Source organism: Limanda limanda, chromosome 4 (assembly GCF_963576545.1).
Source record: "Limanda limanda chromosome 4, fLimLim1.1, whole genome shotgun sequence".
Taxonomy (NCBI): domain Eukaryota; kingdom Metazoa; phylum Chordata; class Actinopteri; order Pleuronectiformes; family Pleuronectidae; genus Limanda; species Limanda limanda.
The window spans coordinates 3,847,123-3,861,418 of NC_083639.1; the positions used below are offsets into that span (position 1 = coordinate 3,847,123).

A 14,296-nucleotide genomic window follows, 5' to 3' on the forward strand; every position below is an offset into this window, starting at 1 on the left:
AGCTAGCTAGAAAAGAATATGTCAGGACAATAAAACACATTTGTACAAAGACGCTTTGTGACTTACTATCTCCTTATTATTACTTAGTAGTAAAGAAAATCAAAATGACGAGAACATTTTTCAAATGCATATCAGTCGATTTTTGTTCTATTCCAAGTTTTATTTTGTAGATCTAGCCATTGTTGGCCAGCTAGAAAAGAATATGTCAACAGCTAACTTGTATGGTACATGTCTCTTTGTCATTAGTAATGGATTGTAAAATAAAAATTACATGCGTCAGATGTGCAAAATCAGCCATATGAAAAGAATGGAAGGTGCTCCGTGGTGAATAATACTGTACAGGTCACACCCATGTGTGTAAAAGTAATGTAATAATCTGTTCAAGTGAGAAAGGAAAATTGAAAACAATGATTTCTGGTTATCAAAAACAAGATTTTTATTGAATTCGTAAATACATTCATTTCAAAGATATAACATATATACACTCAGCCATGCATGAAATTAATACAGGTCCTTTTTTAACCATGTTGTGCAATAGAAGGGTTTTGCATAGCTTGTGTATCAAAGGGTCAAAGTGCTAGTATTGAATTTATGCGTTTTTAAAATAAAAAAAACACAAACAAACAAGCTTTATCTCTACTAGTTAAACATCTTCTCAAACAAATATCTAAAAGAACAAGAAGTGGCTGTTGGACTCACTGAATGTTCACAGAAGAGCAGAGGCAGAGATCAGCTGCTTGTTTGGAGACAGAGCTGCTCCTGGACCAGATGCTGTGCGGCCATCTCTCCACAGGGAGGCGCCATCACGACCTCTACTCTTCCGTATTTATAGGCGGAAAAGCGGGATCAATGTTTCACACATCGATTTAAAAGTGTTAAAAGGACAGATTGGAGACGTTCTTTGATATTATTTTTACAATATTTATTTAATCTAATACTCACTCTTATCTGTGAAATGCAATGGCTATTGACAATGCTCTCCACTGTTTATATTCTGTTTCAATTGTATATATAATTAGGGCCCAAGCACCAAACAGAGGGAGGCCCTATTGAAATTTTAAGGATTTTTATTATTTATTTTTATCAGGCAAATTAATGAAAAAAAAAGTCTCAAGGGGCATTAATGAAAAACTAATAACTTTTTTTTTGAAGGAGGTAGAGACTTGGAAAGTGGTTTTGTCAACACTAATAAGGACACACCCGATCGATGGGTACCATCCTTGAGCTTGTGCGACCTTCGGAAGGGAAAAAAAACAATTTGTGAAGGGTTTGGGTTAGGGTTGCTATTAGGGTTAGGGTAAGGGTTAGGGTTAGGGTTATGGATAGGAAGGCTGTAGAGACTTGCTAGTAGGCTCTACCCCCACTAATGCGGGAACTCCTGATCGATTGGTACCATCCCTGAGCTTCTACGACCTTTGGAAGGGACAAACCCGCATAAGTGGGGGTAGAGCCTACTCGCAAGTCTCTACTACCTTCTTTTATCCTTAATCTTAACCCTTGCCCCTAAACCTTACCCTTACCCTAACCCTAATTGCAACACCTCACAAATTGGGTTTTTCCCATCCGAAGGTCATAGAGGCTTGGGTTGGTACCAATGGATCGGGAGTGCCCGCATTAGTGGGGTAGAGCCTACTTGCAAGTCTCTACAACCTTCTTATCCTTAACCCTAACTCTAACCCTAACCCTAACCCTAACCTAAACTTCATTCTAACCCTAGCCCTAAAACCAAGTCTCAACAGTCAAAATGTCCCCACTTTCCAAAAATTCCATTACTCTGTACCATCTAAGTTTAATGGTCCTCACAAGGTATAAGTACAGGAACACACACAAACACGCACACACACACATACACACACACTTATATCTCATTTTTGTCCTCCCACTACTGTAACTGATTCCAGCTGTGACAGTTACAAAGTTGGGTGTAACACTACATGTTCAATAGCAAATTGCCTTTTTTCAGGTCAATGTCTTTTATTTACTCAAATCTAAAACTGTATGTAGTCTACCTTGCGTTCAGTTCTCTACCAAACAAGATGGGGGCAGTCAGGATCTTCTGCTGTGATTATTGATGCATAACTATTGTGGGATAGGGGAGCAGCTGCTGAATGGCCCATGATTTATTTGTAACCTGACGGCCCATTCAACTTTGTTACGCCCGAGGAGTTCTTCACTGTGCTCATAAAAGCACAACAACAACCCAACAGTCTGCTGGTCAGTGGATCCTGGAGACTTTGATGGTAAGCAAAGACACAATATACTGACTCATCAAACTGACTTGATGAAAAAACATTTTAGTATACACAATGAAACAAAAGTGCTCGGGTCAACATAGAAGCTGAGTCAAGTCCTCAGGTCCTGACTCAGCAGTCATGTGGCACACATCTTAGATCGGTCGAAGAGAATACAACTGTCTAAACCTCCATTTAAACTTTTACACAGCCCACAAAGTAAAGTCCTCATGACACTTCAACTAGGACACACACTACACTACAATACCGGACCACAGAATTAGAGTTCTTCCTTTAGAGGTTTTAGCAAAAACACAGGAATAACAATAAATGTCTTGTTCTAGATCAGTGAAACACTGTTTTAAAGACATTTGTGTTTTATCGCATGGGTGTAGACATGACAAATTATGATGGTGTTTGAAGAATGAAAAGAAGAGGGTGAAGTTCAAATCCCTCTTATCACATCCACACATTTCAACAATTGCTGCATTATATAAAAACAATGCTCCTGCCTGACATTGGTTATGAAAAGGTAAATGGTCGATATTCATATAATGCTTTTCTAGTCTTGATGACCTCTCTGAGTGTTTTTCCATTCACCTATTCACACACACATTCACCTTGATACATCACTCACACACTGCCAGAAAAGCCGTCAGGGGTGATTTGGGGATCAGTATTTTGCCCAAGGACACTTCGGCACGTGTAACGGTTGAGACTGAGATTGAACCGGCAACCTTCTGGTTAGTGGACATCCCACTCTACCTCCTGAGCCCCCCAAGTGCAGAAAGGACCAGTTCCGAGAGGACTGTAATCCTGTGTGGATCATTGAATCCTGGGTTTTCCCACCAGTTGAAGCCTACCTGGATAAAACATCTGTAAGATTCATCCCTTTGTTATTTGGTATTCACTGACGTTTGGCTTTCCTCTTCTGTCATATACACACCTCACACTCACACCTCCATCTCTCCCTAAGCATTGGCAAACACTCTCCTCTCACTGTTCCTGCCTCCGTACCACCCACGGCGGGATAAGTCATCGCCGCTTCAGCGCGTAAAGCCAGGTTTTATCTGAACTGCCTTGTTGCCTTCAAGGCCTTATTCATGATCCCTCCTTTGTCTGCGGCAGAGCTAGTGCACCGCAATCGTTCCGATCAGCACTGCAAAGCAAATAGGTGACACACACATTCACAAAGACAATCACTCCAATATATTCATTTTCTTTTTATTCTTTTCTCTGTTTGGAAATTGCAGGGTCAATATTTTTCATTAATCACATTACTTGACATGATGCACCAAAATTTACTCTGTTTACAGGAATACACTGAATAGAACACAAGGTTTCACAATGGATACACGACTGACGTTTTGCCCATTGCACTTACAACAGTGAATGACATTTTCCAGATTTTTTTTTTTGTGTCTTTTTTTTGCCAGCTTCTTCCCATGATCCTCATCACCTCGCAGATCACACCCATCAAATCAAAGACCTCCTTATAGTCTGACAAAGGCATTGTACTCTGCTGATGCCATGGAGGTTTTTCTTTTTTGTCTTGTTTACAATGAACAATATGTATAGAAACTCTACACAGACCAGATGTTTCGGAATACATGTTTTTGTTCCACTGTTGTAAACAGTCAATATGAGTCAGCCACATATACTATGCTTATGCAATAATAGTAATTATCATCATCATCAATAGCTTTCTCATCATCATCATCATCGTGGTAATAAATATTATTTTTATACACAAAAGTTGGCAGCAAATACGGCATGGGGATGCACATGACGGCCGTACTCAGAACTCAAAAGCTGTACAGTAGAATGAGTTTGTATTTACAGTAAGAATGTGTGTCTGTCTGCCTTTCTGACAATCCGGACAGCTGCACTAAAGGATGTTTTGTCTCGTGCATCTCATATCGACCAGCTAGCACCTTCACCTCTTGTTCTGACGCAGTTCTCACACTGTTCAGCTGGAGGCATCCTTACGCAAGCAAACCTCTATATTTATATCTACCAATCAGGCTTGTGCTTTCCAAATGGCATGCCCTGATTTGTGAAAGGCTTTCTCAACATTTTACTCATCAATATTCTCTTTGTTGGCCCGTGAAAGTCAAGGTTTAAAAAACCATAGTGAAATCATGCCTTACCTTTTTTTTCTCTTTTTTTTTATACAGGTACAAATTCCAAGAATATATGATCAAATCATGCACCTGTCCCATGGCTTGGCTGCTTCTGAGTGTTTTAATCAAGAAAGAGACATCTGATAGTAGCATTCCATTGACCCCACAGGTTATACTGACACCCATTATGTACATTGACACGTATTAATGAGAAGTGCTGACCATCTGAATCACAGGTTTACAGCCGCATGGACAGTCACTGCAAGCCAAACACTGAGGAGCCCCGGTCAGCCAAAACGCACAAGAACTGAATGAGGGCTTACGAACAGCCAGACAAAGCCAAGCAAACCCATGCTTCAAAGCAACATGATGATGGACATTCAAAACCAACAGTCTACACAGTTTACCCTTTGGCAACAAGTCCCCCGTGTGGGGTGTGAGGGGTGAGTATACATGCCACAAAAATAAAAACAATTCTAGTTCAATATTCAAATTCATACAGACAAGTTGCTAAGTAAAAACATTTTCATGACCTTGTTTATTTATTTTTTTACTGTTTTAGCTCATAATTTTGTTGTTTTCTTGTGAATACAATGATGATAATAAACTGTTTTCGGCTGAATCACTTCCAGGTTCAAAATGAGTCATTGCATAGAACATTTAAATTGATAATTGCTTTCATCCTCTTCTTTATCTGTATGTATTTGTGTGTCTGTGTGTGCAAATGTATGTGTGTGTACGTGTGTCTTTGCACAAATAGAGGCAGTGGGCCCAGCTTGTTAGTGAGATCATCTTGTTGGTGAATTGGTAACCACATCGATCTGCAGGAGGTTAACAGGTCTGTTCGGTGGAGAACTCGATTAACCTTGGCTTTGAGGTGTAACTATAGGATGCAAAGACCGTAACGTGTACAGTATGTGTGTGTGTGTGTGTGTGTGCATATGTGTTTGCAAGAGACACAGAGAGAGAGAGAGTCTGTGTGATCGCACCTGTCTTGCATGCTCTAATGCATCTGCACAAAACATGCATGTCTGGACATGGTACTGTGGTTGTAAACCCTCTGACAAATTGTATTACGGCTATTTATCGACACAAGTGTTTGATAAGTTCCCTTCGCAAATTGAAACAATATTTATACCATTGTGCTATATACCATTTTCTGCATGCTATTGCTTTTAAAAACAAACAAGCAAATAATTTGATGCAAGAAAACAGATTCAAACAAATCAAAAGTGAAAAATATAGTTTTACCAACAAAAAAAACACAGAACAGCAAAAAAAAAGAAAGAAAAGAAAGAAAGTCACTAGAAAGTGATTCCATAAATACACAAAGGACAAATTTACATCATTAGATCTTTGATTTGTTTTATGTACATACAATATACAGTTGTGTAAAAAGAAATGCATGGTGATATGGACAATTTAAAACATATGAGGTATACAGGTAAAAAGATGTAACAAATAAGGCTCTTCCATTCAATAAATATCAGGCAAAAATGAAAAACAAAAAGATGAGACAAACAATAAAACAGATAAAGTCCCAGAAGTCTCTGGGGCCGACGATAACGATGGCTTTGCGATGGCTAATAAAGAGCCGTGGCCACTCTTTCATTTGGTCCTCTCATCTGTGTGAATCTCACACATTTGTGGGCACACTGGTAGTAAATCCCTTCCCCTAAAACTAAAGCTAATGACTAGTGGCATCTCATAGGTGGTGAAAAAAAATGGGCTTCTTTTTTTTTCAGTTTTTCTAATATTTGTGCGTGCATTCTGGTGTCCACATTTACACAACGCATTCTGTAGACATCAAAAAACGAAAAGAGGACAAAATAAAAACACATTCAAAGAAAGGGTAAAATTCCCTAAACTGGAATGTACTGCAGAGACCAGAGAAAACCAAACATTCAAGGGTTGTAGTGGAGTCATAAGGTTGGTTGTCGTTGTCGTTGCCGTGATACACATTGTCTTCTTCAGATATGCGACATTCCTGTGGGTTGAGATTGGTATTTTTGGTGCAAGCAAAACCTATGGAAAATCTTCCTTCTTTTTATATATTTTTTGTATGAAAAGGCTCTGAGGGGATGAACGTAGAATCAAACATCCTCACCAGGAGTCCTCAAACATGAGCTGTGTTCCATAGAAATCCCTGTAGAGGGTGCTGCAACGCTTCCTATGTTGAGTTGATTTAAAGAGGGGCAAGCACGGCAGAGCAGAATTTCTCCTATGATATCCAGGTGCCTCTCTCATCAAGCCTTTTACTGTCATATAGATCCCAGGAGACTTTTTTCTAGAAGAGGAGGGGGAAGCAAATTCAAGTCCTCCTCCCCCCACTCTCCTCCGCTTCACTGCATCCTCATTATCGACCGTTGTTGTCCTCCTGTAATACAAACAGTGAAGATGTGCATGTTGACAGAATAAAATGAATTATTAATGCATGATATCAAATTTACAAGTCCAAAGGCAAATACAAGATATAATGCTGCAACATAGACTAAACCAATATGGAAAAATATATTTTAAAATGAACTGGGGCTCTACTGCAGGGATTGTTACACAGCACACAGACACAGGCCAACGCCTTCATCTGCGTGCATGTTACAGCTCTTCCAGCCGACTCCCCCTTACTCACAGCCTCCCTGCTATCGGCAGTAATCCACTAGGCTGAGCAGGATGGCCTGCTGCTCAAAGAAGCATTGAGTCGGGTTTATGTTCACATTCCCCCCCCCCCCAGAATCCTCAGCCTGGTCAGTACATATAGAAGACTGATGCAGCTACTGATATTTATCCATGTGTCAAATTAGACACAACAGTAGAATGAAATTCCTTTATTCAAATGTAGCATTACTTTATCCTGTACAATGCACAACATGTGAGTTTTGACAGAAGCTAAACAAAGTGAAATCTGCTTTATGTTCGCTTCTGTAGTTCTGCTCCATTGAGCAGAATTAGTTGATTAGTTCATTCTTCCATGTAACGAGCGAGTCTTACCATGAGTCATGTTTCTGTGTGCCTGCATGTGCTCTTGTCCCTGTGTGTCTGTGCGTGAGCGACATTAAAGCCAAGCCTCAGTTAGCCATCTCAGGCTAATTATAGCCCAGTGTGCTTGGCCCAGATTATTACAAGTGTGTGGAGTCAAAGGGTAAAGCGTACTAGGGCTGACCTCCCATATTCTTGGCTTTGGCCTCTCACCTCTCCAACACAGAGTTCACGCTGTCTGTGGCCCGGCACAGCGATCAACCAATGATAGAAAAGGATGAAGAAAAAAACCAAACCAACAAATAACAAATAAGAAACAGATGATATCATTTCCAGTTACTTACCACTGAAGCATCCAAAAGTCTCCACGGTAATCATTCTGGGACTATAGTCATGCAAAGGCCTCCATTTACTTCCAGGCCTCCTGCAGGCCTCCGCTCATGTCTCGTAACATCGTGCTGACGAAGCGATTGCCCTCATTTAATTCAACTCAATCGTGTGCTCATGTCTAGAGATTCAGTGCTGACAAGGCATCCTTTGTTTTCCAGCTCTGTTGAGTAATTTGGGGTAAGGGAAAGGTACAGAGGATCAGTCCAAATATATCATCACAGTATTAAAAGAGTCATCGCTTCACTTGAGTCTTCTCTTCATGCAAACATGGCCTTTGCTAATCAATGTAAATATCCAGCTGATATTACATTTAATCAATTAATCAAAATGTCAAGTGTGACAGCATTCTATGTCAACAGCTGTGAATGTTGGAGTTCATGATATAATGAGGTAACATGGCGAGTATCATCAGCTGTCAACAGCTCAACAAGTCACTGCTTTGTATCATAGGGAACAAGGGTTGCAGAAGGGAATTAACACATTCTTTAAATTAAATTGTAAATATAAAATGTTATAGAGATACTTACTGATGCACTAAGATCTCCCCTCCTTTATTTCCTGTTATGTGAAATGTTTTTAATGCAGTCATAGGTTTTTCAAGAACAAATGTACCAATCTATCTAATTTCAAATCGGCATACCCTGAAAAAAGCACAGATGATTCAAAGATTATCAAGTGATGGGAACAAATTCTTAACTTCTGATGATAAGCAGACTGCCAAGATTGAAAATCTAAATAAGATTGAAATGCTTAAGCCTTTAACTTTCATTAAAAAGTTGAATTCACTTACCCTCCACTAATCACTTCACCACAATGAAGTGAACTTCTTTCCAAGTCCAGACAAAGCTGTGAGTGACAAAGATAGGCAATAAGAGACATTAGCAAACAATCTGATAAAAAAAGTAAAACAATTCCAGTATCTTAATTTCATCTTCATATACAGATTCTTCTTCGAAAACTAAGACATTAAACGTTGGCCATGCTAAATTATAAACTGTAAGGAAAGTTCTTTAAGATTTATTTATATATGAACACACCATCTCCAAGTTTTCCCGCCTGCTCTGCAGCACCTCCCTGCAGCATTTTGGTCAGAACATTGTCCCCCTCGGCAGGTGGCTGTCCTGGCGCAGCGATGCCTATACCTGCGGGTTTGCTACCAATTCCAACAGGCGCGGCCTTGGAGCCTGCAAACAAAATAAAAAATTAATCCACACATATGTCATCATTTTCCTGGGGTCATTGTGTGGTTTATGGCAGAGCTGGTACTGAACCCTACCAATGCCCGTCAGAGGAGGTGTAGCTATTTTTGTAGGCTGAGGTGCTGTTGGAACTCCTGCTGTAGGTTTCATTCCAGTAGCTGCAGCTGCAGGTGCAGGTGTAGTATCCATCTTTGTCTGCAGAAAAATCAGCACACACAAAGATTTCTTTAATCTTACATCAAATTCTATACTTTTTTTATTTAAGTGTTATTCTTTATTTACACTGACTACTATATTATATAGTGTATATACTGCAAACATTGACTCCAAGTAAACTTATAAGATTGTTATTTGACTATAAACGCATTGAACAAAAAATTGTGTCATCTGTTTAAGGTGGTTCAATAAGGCACAGTATATGGCATCAGATTAGAAAATACCACTACACAAGATTTCCAAATATCACCTAATTGAAAACATAATGTTGTTATTGCTCTTATAGATAGCTTAAACTAGGCTTAATGTCACTCACTGCTGTGGTAGCTGGCGGCCCAGTTGCAGACCCGACTCCGGGCTGGCGTCCCTGAGGTTGGGTTTGGCCGGATTTAGGCTGCTGTTGTGCTGGTCCAGCTCCTGCAGCAGTTGTGTTGGGTTGGCTGGTCGGAGCGGTCTGGTTGTGTTGCAGTGGTGGTTGTTGCTGTTGCTGTTGTTGTTGTTGTTGTGGTTGTTGCTGTTGTTGTTGTTGTGCACCCTGTTGCTGGGGTGGTGGGGTGCCATTAAGTGGTTCAGAGCCTGGATGTCTCCCAGTCTGACTCTGACTGCCTGACCGTTGCTGACCAGCATGGCCCGGAGGGGGCTGCTGCTGTGGTTTAAACCCTGCTGCAGATGGATCCTGCCTCTTGGAGGTTGTGCGATCTCCTTGCGGTCTCTGGCTCCTTCCTCCAGTACCGTGGTGATGTCCTGCGGCTGTATCACGAGAGAATTCACCTGAATTCCGTGGGCTTCCCTGGGCAGAACGGGAGTCTGGACCACTCCTCCTTTGTGCAGACGAAGAGCCTCTCCCGTCGGGGCGAACAGAAGGATCTTTGAGATGTGTCCTAGAAGGGCGGGAGGACCTTGGGTCTTCCGTGGAGTGGCGAGAAGAGTTATGTCTGCCAGAGCTGCTGCCGTGGTGACGGTGGTCGCGTGACGAGGTGGAGGTGGAGGTGGGGTGGCGCTGTTGACTGTAGTCATCCTGAGGACAGTATTCCTCTGGAGGTTCATCATAATCATGGTAGGTGTGTTTACTACGCCTACCGGTGGATGAGTGACTTCCACCTCCGTGATGTCTTGAGCGATCAGAACGGGCCTCCCGTGGCTTCTCAAACCAGTCAGTTTCTTCTTGGCCCAGGTGATAGGCTTTTTAAAACCAAAACAAACATCATCAGTCAACTGTTTCACATGTTGCGAGGAGAAGCATGCAGATCGAAGCCATGCAAAATAACTTGGAATACATGCTCCACATTCCAGAGCCATGCACATATTTGAGGTATCCAGCAAAAAAAAAAACGAAAAAAACAGAGGACATCACAACACTGAAAAAATATTCATGCAAAACATGAATGAAAAACAGGCATATTTGGCTCCATGAATGAAACGAAACAGTCCATAAAAAAAGAAGCAGAAAAAATAATGCTCTCTTCTCAAACTTCCACACTCAGCATGCAGGCTCTTAATGGATAGAAACAAATAATTAAATACAAGTTATTCAGCACCAGTTACCTTCACTGTCAGAAACAGCACAGTGACTGTCATCTACAAGGTAAGGGTCATCTGGTTTATAGACATGACTCCTGGGCAGGTCCTTCTTGTGGTGGTCCTGAACGTCTGGCAATGAATGGCTGGAGCCATACTGATTCCTCACATCGTGGGCTTCCGGTGTGTCGTCGGTTCTTCCCATGCCTACAGGCTTCCCAACAGGACTGAGTGGGCTCTCCTCTTCTGAATTTTGGTTGCGCATCGGAGGCCTTCCACTGCGACTGCCTCTCTGAGACCGCTCCATGGCATCTCTTTCATAAGATTTACTCCTGTGGCCTGTGGCATCTCTGGAGGAAATCTTGTCCATGCCATATCCAGTAGACCTGGACCTTCCAGAGCTATACATGCGGTCCTCTTCCTCAAGACCCTCACGACTGGTGCCATAATATTTCTGCTGGTCATACGCGTTTTTCTTCATCCCGTAGGTCATATCGTCCTGAACCTTCTTGGATCTGGATACAACCGTACAACTGCCTCCTGTTGATGTTGTCATTGTGTAAGAGGCAAGGTCAGACTCAACATCCCGTGCTTCCTCAATTGGGGAGAATTTAGAGATCTTCTGCTCCATGCCCTGCTTTCTGTGCTTACTGCGTTTAGAGGAGACTACAGCTGGGGCAAGATTCTTAGGTGTAAGTTTGTGGCTACTGGGGGTGCTCCGTGATGACTGCTTATAATCATCATAGTAATATGAAGAGCCTCCACTCACTGTGGTGGTGGTACGACTGTCTACAGTGCTTTGGTAACCTGTTGATCCTGTAGGTCTGCCGTAAACATCAACAGGCTCATCTTCAGGCCTACCATAGGAGCTCCCACGGGCAGGGCCGTTCTCAGTGCGATACCGGCCTCCAACAGGATGACCTAAAGCATCAGTGGGCTGGTTAGTGTTCTCTTTTGTCAACTCACTGATGTCGTCAATCATGACATAGTTCCTTGGAATATTCTGCTCTAGGTTTGAGGTGTAGAGACCATCTGGAGCATAGGCAGAGGTGGGACTCTCTACAGGGTGAGTCAAACCAGGCTCAGGGTGGCGGTACTGTCCATAGGCATTGTTGTAGACTGCATTGGCAAAGTTGCTGTCTGGAGCTGATGTTGCCACTGACACTGCTGGGTTGCTAATGACCTCATAGTTGGTTGGGAGTTTTTGCTCAAGGTCTGCCAAAGATGTTTGCCTTGGTCTTTGATGTACTGTAAGGATCTCTGCCTGGGGCTGGTAGGGGAGGCCAGGTTGGTAAGAGCTGTGGCTGGGGTAGGGAAGACCCTGGCCTGGCATGGGTTGACCAGGCTGATGGAAGGCCTGGTGACCATGCTGCTGCATGCCAAGGTCTGTCTGGTAGGAGGGCTGGGCATACATGCGGGAGGGGTATGTTCCCTGATTCTGGTAGCCAGGGCCTGGAGGGGGGTGGGGCTGGAAGGTTCCTGGCTGAGGTGCAGAGGATGAAGGGTACTGGGGAGGTTGAAAGCCTATCTGTTGGTAAGCTGCACTTGGCTGCTGTGTTGATGGTTGACTTTGTGGGTATGAATAAGACATATAAGAGGAGGTTGAGGGATACTGAGGGGCTGCATTGAGGTCATTAGGAAACTGACTCAGTGGTGCAGTGCTGGGCCTTGTCAGCAAGCCATTAGCATCAAAGGTTGCTGTTGCAGCTGCCATCCGGAGATTATTGAGCTCACTATCTGACATGTAGTCACGAGCATCACCCATACATCTCATGTAAGCAATGTCCCTCCTCTCTCTCTCCTTCACCATGGTCTCCTTACGTTGGGTGATGCCTAGCTCCAAGTAACGCAGCTTGGCATCAATCTCTTTCTCTTCTTCCTCCAGTTCGGCCTGTTGCTTTCGCAGCTTTGATGACTCTTGTTCCACAGCTTTCAGTTCACTCAGCAAGCCGGCCTTGGTGACTCCCTGAGAGGGTCTGGGTAGGACCCTCTGGGGCATGCCAGGAGAGCTGTACATTTGTGCTGGAGTAACGATGGGGAGCGGAGATTCCTCTGGAGGGGGGCTGGGGAGAGTCCTCTTTATTTTCCTCATCAGAGAGTTCTGCTGCTGCTGCAGGGAGACCATCTGCTAGAAGAAACAGATATACATCAGCAAACACTGAGCTATAAACAGAATGTGTTTATGTAAATTAGACTCATTACTGTATAGTGGGTACTCTCACAGGGGCTGCAAATTTAGTTATCCTGAGACCTACGTAAACAGCTATGCAGCCTGATACGTTGTCAAACTACTTATTGTTAATTGACCTATGTACTATGGGCGCATTAGCTCCTTCACTCGTTCAATTAATACTGATTGATTTTTATCTTATTGTTTCAATTAAAATGTTGTTTAAATGAAACCAAAGACACAAAGGGACCTTTTTTGATTTTATGCCTCATTAACAATGTTATTGGAAATGTTTCAAATGGAAGTGGCAAGTCGTGTAGTCAACATATAGAACCTCTATTATCTAATAATTCTGCAAGGGAAAACACTAAGGGGTAGAATTCAATCACTTTACATAGTTTACATAATCTTTATAATGTTCATAATGTGACTGCAGTTAATTAAATATAGTCAAATATTTCTCTACTAGTATCAATAGGTTTGTTTTACCTGGCAACATTTGCTTAATGTAAGATTCATAAATGTCAGAATAATTTCAAATTGAAATAAAACATTGAAAAATAACAATAGATATCAGAGTTTAATGAAACAATTGTGTTTTGAGTCTTTTAATTGACTTCAAATTTATTGTAAGACATTTATTAATTTTCCCAGTGCACCTCTGATCAAAAACCCACAGTATCTGTCTTCCTTATTAATGCTAAGACATCTTTACATGCCATGCGGGTAAGAACAGTCAAACATTACAAATTACAAACACATCTATGCTAGTCTGCTACTTACAAAATAGTTGTGTTGAGTAGATCCATTGGGATTGTGTTAAGTATCCACAAGAGAACCATGTGTATAAGTGCTACCACTAAAGATTTGAGGTGCAAATGTGGAAAAATCTGAAACGAGATTTCTATGCTTCCTACTCAAGACTAATTTTGGTCTGAGTGCAGAGCAATACTAATTTATTTTGACCAGCTGCTAACAATCAGTAAGAGAGCAAAGCACCATCGGGGTTGCTCCACATTGCATCTCCCCCTGGCAACTCTTTAGGCTTGGCCAAATATAGAAGACAGTGAGAGAGAAAGAGAGAGAGGGACTGAAAGAATGGAAAGGTAGAAGATTAGGTAGGCGATACAGGAGAAGAGGATGATGGGAAAATAATTTCTGGCAAGAACAGCTGCTCTCATGAGAGCATGCTGTCACTTTGTTGATGCCAGATCCTGTCCACATGAAGCATCCTGCATGTACATTTATTTGTTTTATAATTTGTTCTTTCTGCCATCACACATATTACTTCTACATTACCACATATTGTAGATTATCAGCAAATACATATATGTTGTACAAAAGGGGAAATGTCTCCATGGGAGCCCAAGGACATTATCCCAGACTTGAGAATTTTAAGATGCAATAAGCACTGTATATATTTTTGGGAAGAAACCACTATATATTTTCTCAGCTGGTTGCATTTCTAAAACA

The 14,296-nt window shown here is 41.8% G+C and overlaps 1 protein-coding gene across 1 annotated transcript in view; it reads right to left on the bottom strand.

Annotated features, from left to right (window-relative positions):
* Positions 1–3,438: 3,438 nt before the first annotated feature.
* The window catches only part of bsnb (bassoon (presynaptic cytomatrix protein) b), a 58,473-nt gene continuing 47,615 nt past the window's right edge, over positions 3,439–14,296 (bottom strand). The window contains exons 7-14 of the mRNA XM_061069145.1: positions 10,681–12,781; positions 9,452–10,317; positions 8,997–9,114; positions 8,758–8,904; positions 8,511–8,566; positions 8,248–8,361; positions 7,675–7,880; positions 3,439–6,731 (exon numbers count right to left, since the gene is read on the bottom strand). Of these exons, the coding sequence (XP_060925128.1) occupies positions 8,526–8,566; positions 8,758–8,904; positions 8,997–9,114; positions 9,452–10,317; positions 10,681–12,781 (3,273 nt within the window). The 3' untranslated portion in view covers positions 3,439–6,731; positions 7,675–7,880; positions 8,248–8,361; positions 8,511–8,525. The remainder of the gene's footprint in view (positions 6,732–7,674; positions 7,881–8,247; positions 8,362–8,510; positions 8,567–8,757; positions 8,905–8,996; positions 9,115–9,451; positions 10,318–10,680; positions 12,782–14,296) is intronic.